Source organism: Dipodomys ordii, unplaced genomic scaffold (assembly GCF_000151885.1).
Source record: "Dipodomys ordii isolate 6190 unplaced genomic scaffold, Dord_2.0 Scaffold22, whole genome shotgun sequence".
NCBI lineage: Eukaryota > Metazoa > Chordata > Mammalia > Rodentia > Heteromyidae > Dipodomys > Dipodomys ordii.
The window spans coordinates 1,736,576-1,750,919 of NW_012267238.1; the positions used below are offsets into that span (position 1 = coordinate 1,736,576).

A 14,344-nucleotide genomic window follows, 5' to 3' on the forward strand; every position below is an offset into this window, starting at 1 on the left:
TTTACAAAAAACTAAAATGTTTTGTAATTCAAACCCCAGTACCACCAAAAGGAGGAAGGGAATAATAGTATCTATCAGGCATATAAACTAATATTTAGTATTTTATGTACTGTACATCTTCTAAAAGCTATTCATATGTTTATTTTAATCTTAGGATGTGTTCTGGTTGAGGAAACTGAGATGACACAGATTTTTGCCTAGGATGTATGTAATTCTTAATCCCAGTAATGAAGTTTGCATTTGTAATACTCTTGTTTAAATGACTGGTTATTACAAAGTTTCCAAACACATTTTATTTATTTATTTTTGTCAGTCGTGGGGCTTGAACTCTGAGCCTGGGCAACAGGCTGTCCCTCAGCTCTTCACCTCAAGGCTAGCACTCTACCACTTGAGCCATAGCGCCACTTCCAGTTTTCTGGTGGTTTATTGGAGATAAGCGTTTCAGGGTAGCCAGGCGCCAGTGGATCATGTCTGGAATCCTAGCTACTCAGGAGGCTGAGATCTGAGGATTCTGGTTCAAAGCCAGCCCAGGCAGGAAAGTCCGTGAGACTCTTATCTCCAATAAACCACAAAGAAAACTAGAAGTGGAGCAGTGGCTCAAGTGGTAGTACTCTAGCCTTGAGGTGAAGAGCTGAGAAGGGGCAGCGTTCAGGCCCAGAGTTCAAGCCCCATGACCCACAGAAAAAAGAGTTTCAGGGACTTTCCTGCCCAGGCTGGCTTTGAACCACAGTCTTCCTATCTCAGTCTCCTGAGTAGCTAGGATTGCATTTTATTTTTATCAGTGGTGGGCCTGAACTCTGGGCCTGAGTGAGTGCTGTCCCTCAGCTCTTCAGCTCAAGGCTAATGCTGTACCACTTGAGCCACACTGCCACTTCTGGCTTTTTTCTGCTTATGTGGTGCTGAGGAATCAAACCCAGGGCCTCATGCATGCAAAGCAAGCACTCTACCACTAAGCTACCTTCCCAGCCCCTGCATTTTATTTTTAAGTAGCTGATTTCAGGCAAAATATTCAAAGAATCTTCTGTGGTGCTTTATTCTTTACTCTTGTTTCCATAGCTCTTGGTCCTGGACAGGCATCTTTGTTTGGGAACAACCAACCTAAGATTGGAGGGCCTCTTGGTACAGGAGCCTTTGGAGCCCCTGGATTTAATACTACAACAGCCACTTTGGGCTTTGGTGCCCCCCAGGCTCCAGTAGGTAAGTGTCAGTCACTTCAGAAGGCTTTACTCAACTTATGTCTTGTTCATACATACTTCACTTGCTGACTTTAGTTTTCCACCTGTTAAATCCCTACCAGAGCAATGTGTTACGTACACATAGTTAAACAATCACTTAGTATAGAAGGGCTTGGATCCTGGCCTTCCCTTTTGTCCCAATCCTAGGTCTAGTCCTTCAATAAAAACCACTTTTAATTCATCTGCTATATAACTTAAGCTTATATAGCGAAATGATTTATATATTCCTATGTTTTGTTTTATTAACTTATCATGGAAGATGGAAATTTGGCTTATCACCTCTGCCTTTTTGTCTATTTAAGTGTTTTGTGCCTTCCTAGCTTTTGCATCACCTTTATTTCTAATTTACAAAAATTAACTTAGTTTTTTAATTCAAATGTGGTTTAATAAGAAAACTGTTCTATTTGAAATGAAAACAGTATCACCTGGTATAAACTGTGAGACAGAAGATTGAAGGAGAGAAATGAGTTGATTTCTCTGCTGCTGAATTTTCATTTGTTATACTATCATGATATGTGGTGAATATTTGAAAAACTTCTACACATTTGAGCTTTATATGTCCTATAATTTTTTATTTTATATATATGTCTGTCTGTTTGCATGTGTGTGTGTGTGTGTGTGTATATATATGCACATATATACACTTTTTTGAGGGGAGTGTGCTAAGGTATGAACTGAAGACCTTGTACAGAATTCTGGATAGGTGCTCTTCTCACACCCCATCGTGTACTTTACCTAATTTAATCAACTAAGTGATGGTGTTTCTTGTTACCTTTGTCAAATTGGGAGGGCATAAGTAAGTGTCTTTCCTTCCCTTTTCTTTTCCTTCTTCTTTTCCCATCTGTCTAGTTTTATCTTGATAAAGTTGATATGTTCTCTCTTGTAATTATTAATGTTTTTCATTCTTAAAGATTAAAAGTTTACATGAACTCAGCATATTCTTCTGAAAACATCTCTGCCTAGCCATATATACCTTCCTCTTACAGCTTTTTCCCCTGAAATAGCTATTCTTTTACCCCTTTGTGTTAGCAAACCCAACTACTTGCTGGTACTGGGGCTTGCTCTTTCACTTAGTGCTGGTGCTCTGCCATTTGAGCCATACCTCCTCTGCTTTCATCTTTTTTCTTTTTTTTGTCGGGCTTGGGGCTTGAACTCTGAGCTTGGGTGCTGGCCCTGCGCTCTTCAGCTCAAGGCGAGTGCTCTACCACTTGAGCCACAGCGCCACTTCCACTTTTCTAGTGGTTTATTGGAGATGAGTCTCCTGCCCAGCTTGGCTTTGAACTGTGATCCTCAGATCTCAGCATGTTGAGTAGCCAGGATGACAGGCGTGAGCCACCAGCGCCCAGCTGCTTTCATCTTTTTGATGGTTAATTGGGGGTAAGAGTGTCATTGATTTGTCTGCCTGGGCTGGCTTTGAACTTTATTTTCAAATCTCAGCCTTTTGAGTAGCTAGGATTATAGGCATAAACCCCTAGTTTATATCACCTTCTTAATTATTCCAAATTGTTTAAAACTTTATCCCAGATACATCATTTTCTTCTGCTTGCCCCCTTTTCCCCCCCAGTTTCTTCTCTTTCTATGTCTCACTGGGTTTCATCTTAGGGCTCCCAAGCTTCTTAGGCAGGCACTCTTGACAGTTAAACTATTCCTCTGGTCCCAGATTTTGCACTTTTTTGGGGGGGGGTCCGGTCGTTGGGCCTGAACTCTGGGCCTGGGTGCTGTCCCTCAGCTCTTCAGCTCAAGGCTAGCGCTGTACCACTTGAGCCACAGCACCACTTCCGGCTTTTTTCTTTTTGCTTATGTGGTGCTGAGGAATCAAACCCAGGGCCTCATGCATGCAAGGCAAGCGCCCTACCACTTAGCCACCTTCCCAGCCCAGATTTTGCACTTTCTATCCCTCTTTTTTTCATACAGTAGTAAGGACTCTGATTAGGTCTTTAGCATTATACTAGAATTCTCCTCAAGTTCAGTCATAACTGTAGTGTCTTGGACTTTTTTCTCTTTATGAATTTACTTAATGTTCTAAAATACAACTTCATATGGCATATATATGAGAGGTAAACTGAATACTTAACTGATTAAAAATAATTTGTTCAATTTGTTTTATAGAATTTAAATGTGAAAAATTACCCTTTTTTGGGGGGGGGGTTCCGGTCGTGGGGCCTGAACTAGGCCTGGGCGCTGTCCCTCAGCTCTTCAGCTCAAGGCTAGCGCTCTACCACTTGAGCCACAGCGCCACTTCCGGCTTTTTTCATTTTGCTCATGTGGTGCTGAGGAAACGAACCCAGGGCCTCAGGCATGCAAAGCAAGCACTCTACCACTGAGACTCCTTCCCAGCCCTTTCTTTTCTTTTTTTAAATAATTTTGTGTCTTTTGATGTGTGTTGTACAGAGGGGCCACCATTTCATAAGTTGGGTAATGAGTACATCTCTTTATTTGGACAGTGTGACCTCTTCTTTACTTTATTACAATTTTCCCCCTCCCATCCCTGCCCACAAGTTATAAGGTCTTAACCACATAACATGATTGCTTTGTTCACTCTTCTTCCTTTTCTGTGCCTTCCCTTTAACTTCCAAAAAGAAAAAAAAATTACCCAAAGTAAAAACAGCACAGTCGCCAACAACAACAACTGAAAAAAAACTGTTTCCTTTTCCTGGAGTTAGTTTCAATAAATAGTATTTTAAATGTTCTAGGAAGTTACACCTTTGTGTTCTTCCTCTATGGATAACCTCCTTTTAGTCTGATTGTATATAAATGCCTAGAAACCTATATAGGTTATCATATTTATTTTAGATCTAGTTTCCATATAAGAGAGAAACCATGTATATCTCTCTGAGCTTGGCTTACCTCACTTAATATGATTTGATCTAGGTCCATTCATTTTCCTGTAAATGATACAATCTTACTCTTTCTAATGGATGAATAAAATTCCATCATGTATATCCTACATTTTATTAATCTACCCATCTGTTCTAGGGAATCTAGACTGTTTCCATAGCTTGGCTGTTGTGAATAGTGTAGCAGTGAACATAGTGCACAAATTTCTTTACCATATTCTGACTTGTAATGATCTGAATAGGTGCCTAGGAGTGGTGTAGCTAAGTCCTAGGGAAATTTTAAAACAGCTTTTTTTTTTTTTTTTTTTTTTTGCTGGTCTGGGCCTTGAACCCTGGGCTGGAGCCACTGTCCCTGAGTTTCTTTTGCTTAGGGGTGGTGCTCTTAATAGTTTATTGGAGATAGGCCTGTCACAGACTTTTCTGCTCAGGCTAACTTCTAACCCTGATCCTTAGATTTCAGCCTCCTGAGTAGCTAGGATTATAGGTGTGAGCCATCCCTCCTTGGCATATAACAGCTTTTGGAGGAACTTCCAAGCCATTTTCTAGAGTGGCTATACTAGTTTAATTCTCACCACACATCCCCACCAACATTTTTTTGTTCAAATTCATGATGATGGCCAATCTAACTGGCATGATATAGAATCTCAGAGTTGTTTTGGTTTACATTTATTTCCTTTATGGCCAGGGATGTTGAGCATTTCCTAATATGCTTTTTACCACTCGTACCTCTTCTAAGAAGTCTCTCTTTTACTCCCTTGGTATTTAGTGATTGATTTATTAGCTTTGGGAGGGTTAATTTCTTGAGCTCCTTGTATATTTTGGATATTAGGCCTTTGCTTGATGTATTGCTGGTTAAGATCTTTTCCCAGTTTTGGCTGTCTTTCTAGTTTAGTAACTATGTCCTTAGCTGTTCTGAAACTTTTTATTTTGGTGTAGTCCCACTTACATTCTTTCCTAGCTGTTGTAGCCCTAGGACTCTTCTCAAAAAATTTCTGCCTACACCTATAAGCTCTAGTGTTTTTCCTGCTCCCTCTTGTAGTAATTTGCAAGTTTTATGTCTGACGTTGAGGTCTTTGATACATTTTAAGTTGATATTAGTGTATGGTGACAAACAGGGATCCACTTTTAGTTTTCTGCATAAAGATGTCCAGTTTTCCCAACACCAGTTATTTTTCTTTTTTGGCGGGGAGAGGGGTCCAGTCATGGGGCCTGAACTCTGGGCCTGGGCGCTGTCCCTCAGCTCTTCAGCTCAAGGCTAGCGCTCTACCACTTGAGCCACAGCTCCATTTTTGGCTTCCCAGCCCCCCAACACCAGTTATTGAAGAGGCTCTCTTGTAAAACACTATGTATCATTGGCTCACTTATCAGATATCAGATAAATAAAGGTATAGATGTTATTTCTGTGTCTTCTAGTATGTTTTATTTATCTTCAGGCCTGTTTTATGCCAGTACTAAGCTGTTTTTGTTATTGTAGCTTTATGGTAGAATTTAAATTCCTGAATTATGATACTGCCAGCATTATTATTATTATTATTATTTTTTGCTTAGAATTGCTTTGGCTAGGGCTGGGAAGGTGGCTCAGTGGTAGAGCGCTTGCCTTGCATGCCTGAGGCCCTGGGTTCGATTCCTCAGGACCACATAAGCAAAAAGAAAAAAGCCGGAAGTGGCGCTGTGGCTCAAGTGGTAGAGTGCTAGCTTTGAGCTGAAGAGTTGAGAGACAGCACTCAGGCCCCACGACTGGACCCAAAAAAAAGAATTGCTTTGGCTATTCAAGGTCTCTGTTGTTCCATATGAATTTTTGGATTGTTTTATCTCAATAAAGAATGGTATTGGTATTTTGATAGAGTTTGTTAAATTTGTACATCATTTTCGGCAGTATGACCATTTTCACAAATTTTTACCTATCCATGAACATGGAAGGTCTTTCCATTTCCTGATGACATCTTTGATTTTTTTCTTCAATTTTTTTTTTTTTTGTCTTGAGGCTTGAACTCTGGGCCTGGATGCTCTCTCTGCGCTCTTCAGCTCAAGGCCAGTACTCTCCTACTTGAGCCACAGCATCACTTCCAGTTTTCTCGTGGTTTATTGGAGATTAGTTTCACGGCCTTTCCTGCCTGAGCTGGCTTTGAATCACGATCCTTAGATCTCAGCCTCCTGAGTAGCTAAGATTACAGGCATGAGCCACAGGCGCCTGGCTCAAATTTTTATAGTTCTAGCACAAACAGATCTATTAGCCAAAGTTTTCTACAGATTATTTTGTTTTTCTGTTTTATAATTTATTCAGTTTCAGATCATAAAGTTTTGATTATTCTTTAATTTTTGTTTTCATACTTGGAGAGGAAATTAGACTGAATGGTCTTATTTTTCCTTCTATATTTAAATAAATATTAAATATAAATAAGGAACAGCTAAGAATGTCTTGCCCATTTTTAGCATACAAACAAAATTGAGATGACCAACTCAGGAGACTGAGATAGAGAGAGGATAATGGTTTGAAGCCAGCATGGGCAGAAAAATGTAAGACACTCTAGTCTTTTAACCACTAAAAAACTATAAGTAGAACTGCAGCTCAAGTGGTAAAGTACCAGCTTTTAGTAAAACAAAAACAAAAAAAAAAAAAACAGTAAAAACGTGAGGCCCTGAGTCTCAATACCAAGACCTAAAAAATATTTAGAAAGGTCTATTACTCAGGACTGACCCCAGGTATTTGAGTAGGCATGTATCCTACCACCAGCCCTTAAAACCTTTTTGGAATTCTCAGTTACTAAATCAAATGTAGTTTATTGTTTACTTCCAATAGAAGTAGTCATTATAATTTGTAATAACTATATAATCCAGCAAATTGATTCGTCTTGATTTTTTATTTATTTGTTTATTGATTGATTGTCAGGCATGGGGCTTGAACTCTGGGCCTGGGCGCTGTCCCTCAACTCTTTAGCTCAAGGCTAGTGCTCTACTACTTAAGCCACAGCATCACTTCCGGCTTTTTTGCTCATGTTGTGCTAAGGAATCAAACCCAGGGCTTCATACATACAAGACAAGCACTCTACCACTGAGCCACCTTCCTGGCCCCATTGGCCATGACTTTTAAAATAATAATAATTTCTAAATCCTTATTATTCAATCCTTTAATTTGCATTTTCTGCTTGGGGAGCAGAATTTTTTTCCCCTCTTTTTCTGTTTCTTCCTACTTCAACCCAGTTATACTAAATTCCTTGCTAAAACTTCAAAACAATTCCTTATTACCTATACATGCAGTAAACAATTTCAAATGTTCCTTTATAGTTCTTTTTTTTTCTCTTTCCTTTTCTTTGTTTCTCTCCCCAGTTCTCCTCTTGACTTTGTTTTTTTTTGTTTGTTTTTGTTTTTTTGGTTAGTCATGGGGCTTGAACTCTGGGCCTGGGTACTGTCCCTCAGCTGTTCAGCTGAAGGTTAGCATTCTACCGCTTGAGCCTCAGCACCACTTCCAGTTTTCTGGTGGTTTATTGGAGATCAGAGTCTCATGGACTTTTCTTCCTGGGTTGGCTTTGAACTGTGATCCCAGATCTCAGCCTCCTGTGTAACTAGGATTACAGGCACCAGGCTTTGCTTTACCACTTTAAGCCACAGAGCCACTTCAAGGTTTGAGTGGTTAATTGGAGATGAGAGTCTTCTAGGGAACTTTTCTGCCTTGGTCTGTCTTTGAACCATGATCCTCAGATCTCTCAGTCTCCTGTGTAACTACATTTATAGATGTGAGCTACGAGCACCTGGCAGACTTTAACATTTTTTATATAGTTTGTCAGTGATAGTGAGGTACGTATGAAGCCATTCTTTCGGACTGTTTTAATTTGCACTTACCAGATTATACTGACAGTGAATGCTTTGCTAATTATTTGTAATATCTTATGAGATGGTTCTTTATGTCTTTGATTGGTTTCATTTAGTTCGTGATTGTTTTAAACTTACAAAAGGGTTACAATTACATAGTCAGGTAAAAAGTACTTTTTTTTTTTTTGTCGGTTGTGGGTCTTAAGCTCTGGTGGTTTGTTGGGGATAAGAGTCTCATGGACTTCCTTCACCCAGCTGGCTTTGAACTGCCATCCTTAGATCTTAGCCTCCTGAGTAGCTAGGATTACAGGTGTGAGCCACCAGCACCTGGCCAAAAGTACATTTATTTTTGGATAGTGTTACCCTTAGTTGATTTTTTTTCAGTTTGCTTCTCATTTTTCCTAGTAATGCCATTGAGATCTCTCATTTTTAAGATTTATCCCAAAAAGAGAGTTAAATTCTTTAAGTTTATGTTGAATCCTTTGACTAACATTGATTTTTCTCCCCTTCTCCTCTCCCCCTCTCCATCTCTCTTTCCCTCCCTTTCTCTTCTCTTTTCTCCCCTCTTCTCTTCCTTCTTTCCCTCCTAACTCCTGCCTTCTCTTCCTTTCTCCTTCCCTCTCCCTTCCATCCTGTCCTCCACTCTTCTTTTCCTTCCCCTTTACCCTCCCCTGTTATTTCCTCCCTTCCCCCTTCTCTCTCTGAAAGCTTTGACAGATCCAAATGCTTCTGCTGCTCAGCAGGCTGTTCTCCAGCAGCATCTCAATAGTCTAACATATTCACCTTTTGGAGACTCTCCTCTCTTCCGGAATCCCATGTCAGACCCCAAGAAGAAAGAAGAGGTAAATTCATTCTTTCTGTCTTTGATTTAGAGGAGTCTAAAAGAAAAGTGATTTATCCATTATTGCCATAGAAGTGCCGTAGGTAATGGCAGTTCTAAGTAAAGTGTATTCTATATAGTTCTAAGTAAAGTATATGTTATATTAGAGCACTGCTATTGTTTTGTTTTGTTTGTTATAGGACTGTTGTTTAATCTCAGGATATCTTGCTTGCTAGACATTACTGCTTGCATCACTCTATGAAAAAAAAAAACAACCCTTTATACTTTTGCTCTTTTTCAAATACAGCCTAGATCTTGTTCCTCATATTTATGTTCCCCATGTTGGATAGCAGGCAGGTGCCACTATATCTAGCCTTTTCATTTCATTATGTATTGTTTTGGTACTACTATGGTTTTTAACTCAGAGCCTTGTGCTTGGTAGGCATTCTACCACTTGCCATCATCACTTTTTATTTTCATGACTTTCCGAATAGTCTCACTTTTTCCTCAGGCCAGTGTGAATTGTAGTTATCCTACTTAATGCTTGCCCTGTAGCTCGGATGATAAATGCATAAACACTATATACCCAGCTTTTTTTTTTTTTAATTGATATGGACCCAAGTGGACTTCAAACTGAAATTTTTCAAAGTAGCTAGGATTACAGATGTCAGCAACCATGTCTGGCTGGCAGTACATTGTAACACTTATATTTGTACATATTTGTATATAGACAGAGACAGCATGTTAATGAATAACCTATTAGGAAGTTCTGGTATTTTGTCCTTTAGGTCAGAAATGACGAACCATAAATCTCTTGTAAATAACAGATTCCCAAACTTCTTTGTCTTAAAGCTTGTAGCCCTGCAATGTCTTTAAGCCTGGAACTACTCCAGATTCCTTAAGGGCACCCCTTCTGTGAACCTTAGATAGGGCTCATGGAATGCACAAAATTGGGCTTACATTCTAGAAGATGAATAGCTGTAGGTTTTATGTCGTTTATTTACGTAATTTTTGTGGGTAGGTACCAAGGCTTGAACAGTCAGGGCTTTGTGATAACTTGGGTTGCTTGCTAGGCAGGCACTCTATCCCTAGATCCATACGTCTATCCCCCATGAAGTATTATGACATATCCTCAGTGTGGTCTGTTAGGATAGTACTTTGGATACAAATCTCCTCTGATAATTGGTGCAATGCCTTTTCCAGAGCTCCAATGATGCCTGCTTTCTACCCAGGTCTTACTGTCCAGGTCTTAAAATTCCAAGAGGCACAGGTCTGGTTCATTGCTTAAGAATGGAAGGTTGAGCTTACTGCATTCTTCAGATGCAAAATGCTGGGCTTCTTGAATATGTGTCCATGTCATAAAGTGGTAGGGGATGGTCCAGGAAAACTATATCAATTATAAATAAGGTTAGAGGACATCTCAGAATTCAAAATGTTATGGATTCATTGTGCTACTGTTTCTGACCTGCATGTGCAAAATAGCATCCTTATTTTGTTACTGGGAGCTACTTTTGACCTTCCTGCTTAGGGACAATTAGACAAGGATAGATGACGGGGGAGGGGGTGTGCAGTGTACATCGCTAAAACACGAAATCCTTCTCCATTCCCACTTTCTTCAGTCTTGTGCTCACCCCATCTCACCCTGACCACTCAAGCAAAAAAATATAGGTGAGGAGGCAAGGTGCAGTGGAGGTGATAGTTATGTAGATCAAAGTGGAAAAGTGCCATAGACTGGTTCAGCTGACATTTGTAATCCACTTTAGGCCCTGTTTGGGTTCTGGTGCACAGTAGCCTTCAGGCACTGTCTGATTCAGATCCCCCCGTCTTTAGGTACTCAGAGCAACATTAGAGTTCTTACAAAGTGGGCTTATCAGATAGGCTCTGGGACTCATTTTGGGGATGCAGGTCAATCTCCTTGGTACCCCAGGGTTGGCAATGAAATACCTTTGGCCCTAACACAGAAAATCATCAGTTAGATCTGAGAAGTCAAGTCAGAGTTGGATCTGAGCACAGAAGAGATAAATTTCAGGATGTTTCTGTAAAATGCCTTCTTATGGAAAGAAATGTACAAAATGTGCTTTTAAATAATTTAAGAGATTAAAATTAGATATAATTAAAAATATTTTTAGCTGGTACTGGGACTTGAACTCAGCTAGTGGGCGCTGTCCCAGAGCTGTTTTTTTGCTTGTTTGCTTGTTTGTATTTTTCCCCAAGGCTAGTGTTCTACCACTCGAGCCACAGCTCCACTTTCGAGTTTTTAGTGGTTATTTAGAGATGACTCTCACAGCCTACTGCTGTGGCTGGCTTTGAATAATGATCCTCAGATCTCAGCCTCCTGAGTAGCTGGGATTGCAGGTGTGAGCCACTGGCACCCAGACATTGTAATTAGTTTTTGAATCTTTTTTTTTGGTCAGTCGTGGGACTGTAACTATGGGTCTGGGTGCTGTCCCTTAGCTCTTCAGCTCAAGGCTAGCACTCTACCTCGTGAGCCACAGTGCCACTTCCTGTTTTCTGGTTGTTAATTGGAGATAAGAGTCTCACAGACTTTCCTGCCCAGGCTGGCTTTGAACCATGATCCTCAGATCTCAGCCTCCTGAGTAGCTAGGATTATAGATGTGAGCCACTGCACCTGGCTGTAATTAATTTTCAAAAGACCCATTTAAAAAATGCTTTTCACTAGGCCAGAAAACAAATTATTTTTTCTGTATCAATGAGGCAGAATAACAAACAATGGAACAGTTATTTGACTGGAGGGCAAGGCTCAGGGTTTTCATCAGCCTTAAAGTGAAACAGGTATTTTCCTTTAATAATTAAGTAAACTAAGGTTGAGAAAAGCTGAATTTGTTGTTGTTGATCATGGGGCCTGAACTCTGGGCCTGAGCGCTGTCCCTCAGCTCTTTAGCTTCAGGCTAGCAGTCTATCACTTGAGCCACAGTGCAACTTCCAGCCTTTTCTGCTTATGTGGTACTAAGGAATTGAACCCAGGGCCTCATGCATTCAAGGCAAGCACTCTACAACAGAACTACATACTAAGCCTAGTAATAACATTATAATTTGGTGCTGGTCCTAGGGCTTGAACTCTAGGCCTGGTTGCTGTCCCTGACTTCTTTTAAGGCTTACCACTTGAGCCACAGCTCCATTTCTGACTCTTTGGTGGTTAATTAGACATAAGAATGTCAGTGAGACTTTTATTTACAATAAACTACTCAGAAAAAGCCAGAAGTGGTGCTGTGGCTCAAGTGGTAGAGTGCTAGCTTTGAACAAAAGAAGCTCAGGGACAGTGGTCCAGGGTTGAAGCCACAAGGAAGACCCCCCCACCAAAATGTATTAAAATAGTAAATTTAAACCTCAGCTTCCTAGGAGAGATATAGATACTTAGGGCAGGAGGCCAACTCAGGCAAAAAGATAGTAAAAATTGTCTCAATGAGCCTGGTATGGTGGGATATGTCCGTTATCTCAGCTACACGAAGGGCTGTAGGTGGATTATTATTCTGTGCTATCCCCAGCCAGAAACATGGTGCTGTGGCTCAAATGGTAGAGCGCTCACCTTGAGCTGAAGGGCTCAGAGACAGTTCCCAGACCCAGAGTTCAAGCCCCACGACCAACAAAAAAAAGGCAGGGGAATGACACATATGAAAGAGTGTTTGCCTAACAAAGCATGTAGTCCTGAGTTCAAATTCTAGTACTGACAAAAAAACAAAATGTAGCTGGGCCCAGTGATTCATACCTGCAATCCTAATTACTCAAGAGACTGAGATCTAAAGATCATAGTTCAAAGCCAGCCCAGGCAGAAAAGTTCTGAGATACTTATCTCCAAGTAATTACAAAAGCTGTAAGTAGGGGCTAGGAAGGTGGCTCAGTGGTAGAGTGCTTGCCTTGCATGCATGAGGCCCTGGGTTCGTTTCCTCAGCACCACATAAGCAAACAAACAGAAAAAAGGCAGAAGTGGCGCTGTGGCTCAAGTGGTAGAGCACTAGCCTTGAGCTGAAGAGCTGAGGGACAGCGCCCAGGCCCAGAGTTCAGGCCCCATGACCGGACCAAAAAAAAAAACAAAAAACAAAAGCTGTAAGTAGAGCTGAGAGACAGTGTGCCCAGGCCCTGTGTTCAAGCCCTAGGAGTAGCACAACAAAAAAAAATTACATATGATATTGGTAAGAGCATAGGCATTTGGGTGATATTGGTGATTGGACGTCAGAAGGTGTATCCTTTAACTTTGATATGTACAGGGCAAAACACACTAACCAAAGATACCAAATTGTAAATGATCACAGAAAACATCTTAACAGTCATTACTGGCAAAAGAATAATAAATTGTGATAGACTTTATATGCTAGTCATCATTATTTAAAGTGAATATATAATTTTATTCTATACTGTTTAGGTAAACCAAGTAGATCATCTTGAAAAATGCTGTAGAAACATTGTAGAGATACAATTAATTTAGTTGTGACTCTACTAGCTTAAATTTTTTTATGCTGTTTTTCAGAGATTAAAGCCAACAAATCCAGCAGCCCAGAAGGCTCTTACTACACCTACTCATTATAAACTGACACCTCGACCTGCTACCAGAGTACGACCAAAGGCTCTGCAAACAACAGGCACATCCAAATCCCATCTGTTTGATGGGCTTGATGATGATGAACCATCCCTTGCGAATGGAGCATTCATGCCCAAGTGAGTTTGTTTGTTAACATAAATATTGATACAAACTAAATATAAAATACTACATAATTGTTTCTTTAAATGTACTATGGAACTTATGAAGCCCAAGTTAGCCTTAAATCTCAGATCCTGGTGTGTCAGCCACTCAAGTGCTTTGATTACAGGCTCTTATACCAGCTTTGTTTGTGTGCCCATACCTGGGCTTGGATCCAAGACTTTACACTCTCACAGCTGCAGGTGCTTTAACACTTGAATCCCACAGCTCCATTTCTGGCTTTAAGGTAGAGATAAGAATCTCTCAAACCCTTGCCGGGCGCTGGTGGCTCATGCCTGTAATCCTAGCTACTCAGGAGGCTGAGATCTGAGGATCGTGGTTCAAAGCCAGCCCGGGCAGGAGAGACCATGGGACTCCTATCTCTAATAAACCACCAGAAAACCGGAAATGGCGCTGTAGTTCAAGTGGTAGAGTGCTTGCCTTGAACTGAAGAGCTGAGGGACAGTGCCCAGGTCCAGAGTTCAAGCCCCATGACCAACAAAAAAAAAAAGAATCTCTCAAACCCTGCTTTCACTGTATTTGATGTTGGTATAATTTGTGGAGGGGAAGGGAAAAAACAAATCGTTTAAATAGCGATACAGGTGGACCCATTTCAACAATGAAATGTACAAGTTATGTCGAAAACGAACTCATTAAGCATTGTTGCCTCCTCCGTTGTTTCCCCTTCCCCTATCCCTTCCCATCTCGCCTCCCCACCCAAAGTTGTAAAGTTCATTTTTTGACATAACTTGTACATAATGCTTCATAAGAAATGAATTCATTAGGGCTAGGAAGGTGGCTCAGTGGTAGAGTGTTTGCCTTGCATGCCTGAGGTCCTGGGTTTGATTCCTCAGCACCACATAAGCAAAAAAGAAAAAAGCTGGAAGTGGCGCTGTGGCTTAAGTGGTAGAGTGCTAGCCTTGAGCTGAAGAGCTGAGGGACAGCG

General features: G+C 40.7%; 1 protein-coding gene across 2 annotated transcripts in view; it reads left to right on the plus strand.

Annotated features, from left to right (window-relative positions):
• The window catches only part of Nup98 (nucleoporin 98kDa), a 113,917-nt gene that overhangs the window by 38,078 nt on the left and 61,495 nt on the right, over window positions 1–14,344 (plus strand). For both annotated transcript variants that reach the window (XM_013014110.1, XM_013014111.1), the window contains exons 12-14: window positions 1,057–1,197; window positions 8,591–8,724; window positions 13,189–13,376. In XM_013014110.1, coding sequence (XP_012869564.1) covers window positions 1,057–1,197; window positions 8,591–8,724; window positions 13,189–13,376 — 463 coding nt within the window. The remainder of the gene's footprint in view (window positions 1–1,056; window positions 1,198–8,590; window positions 8,725–13,188; window positions 13,377–14,344) is intronic.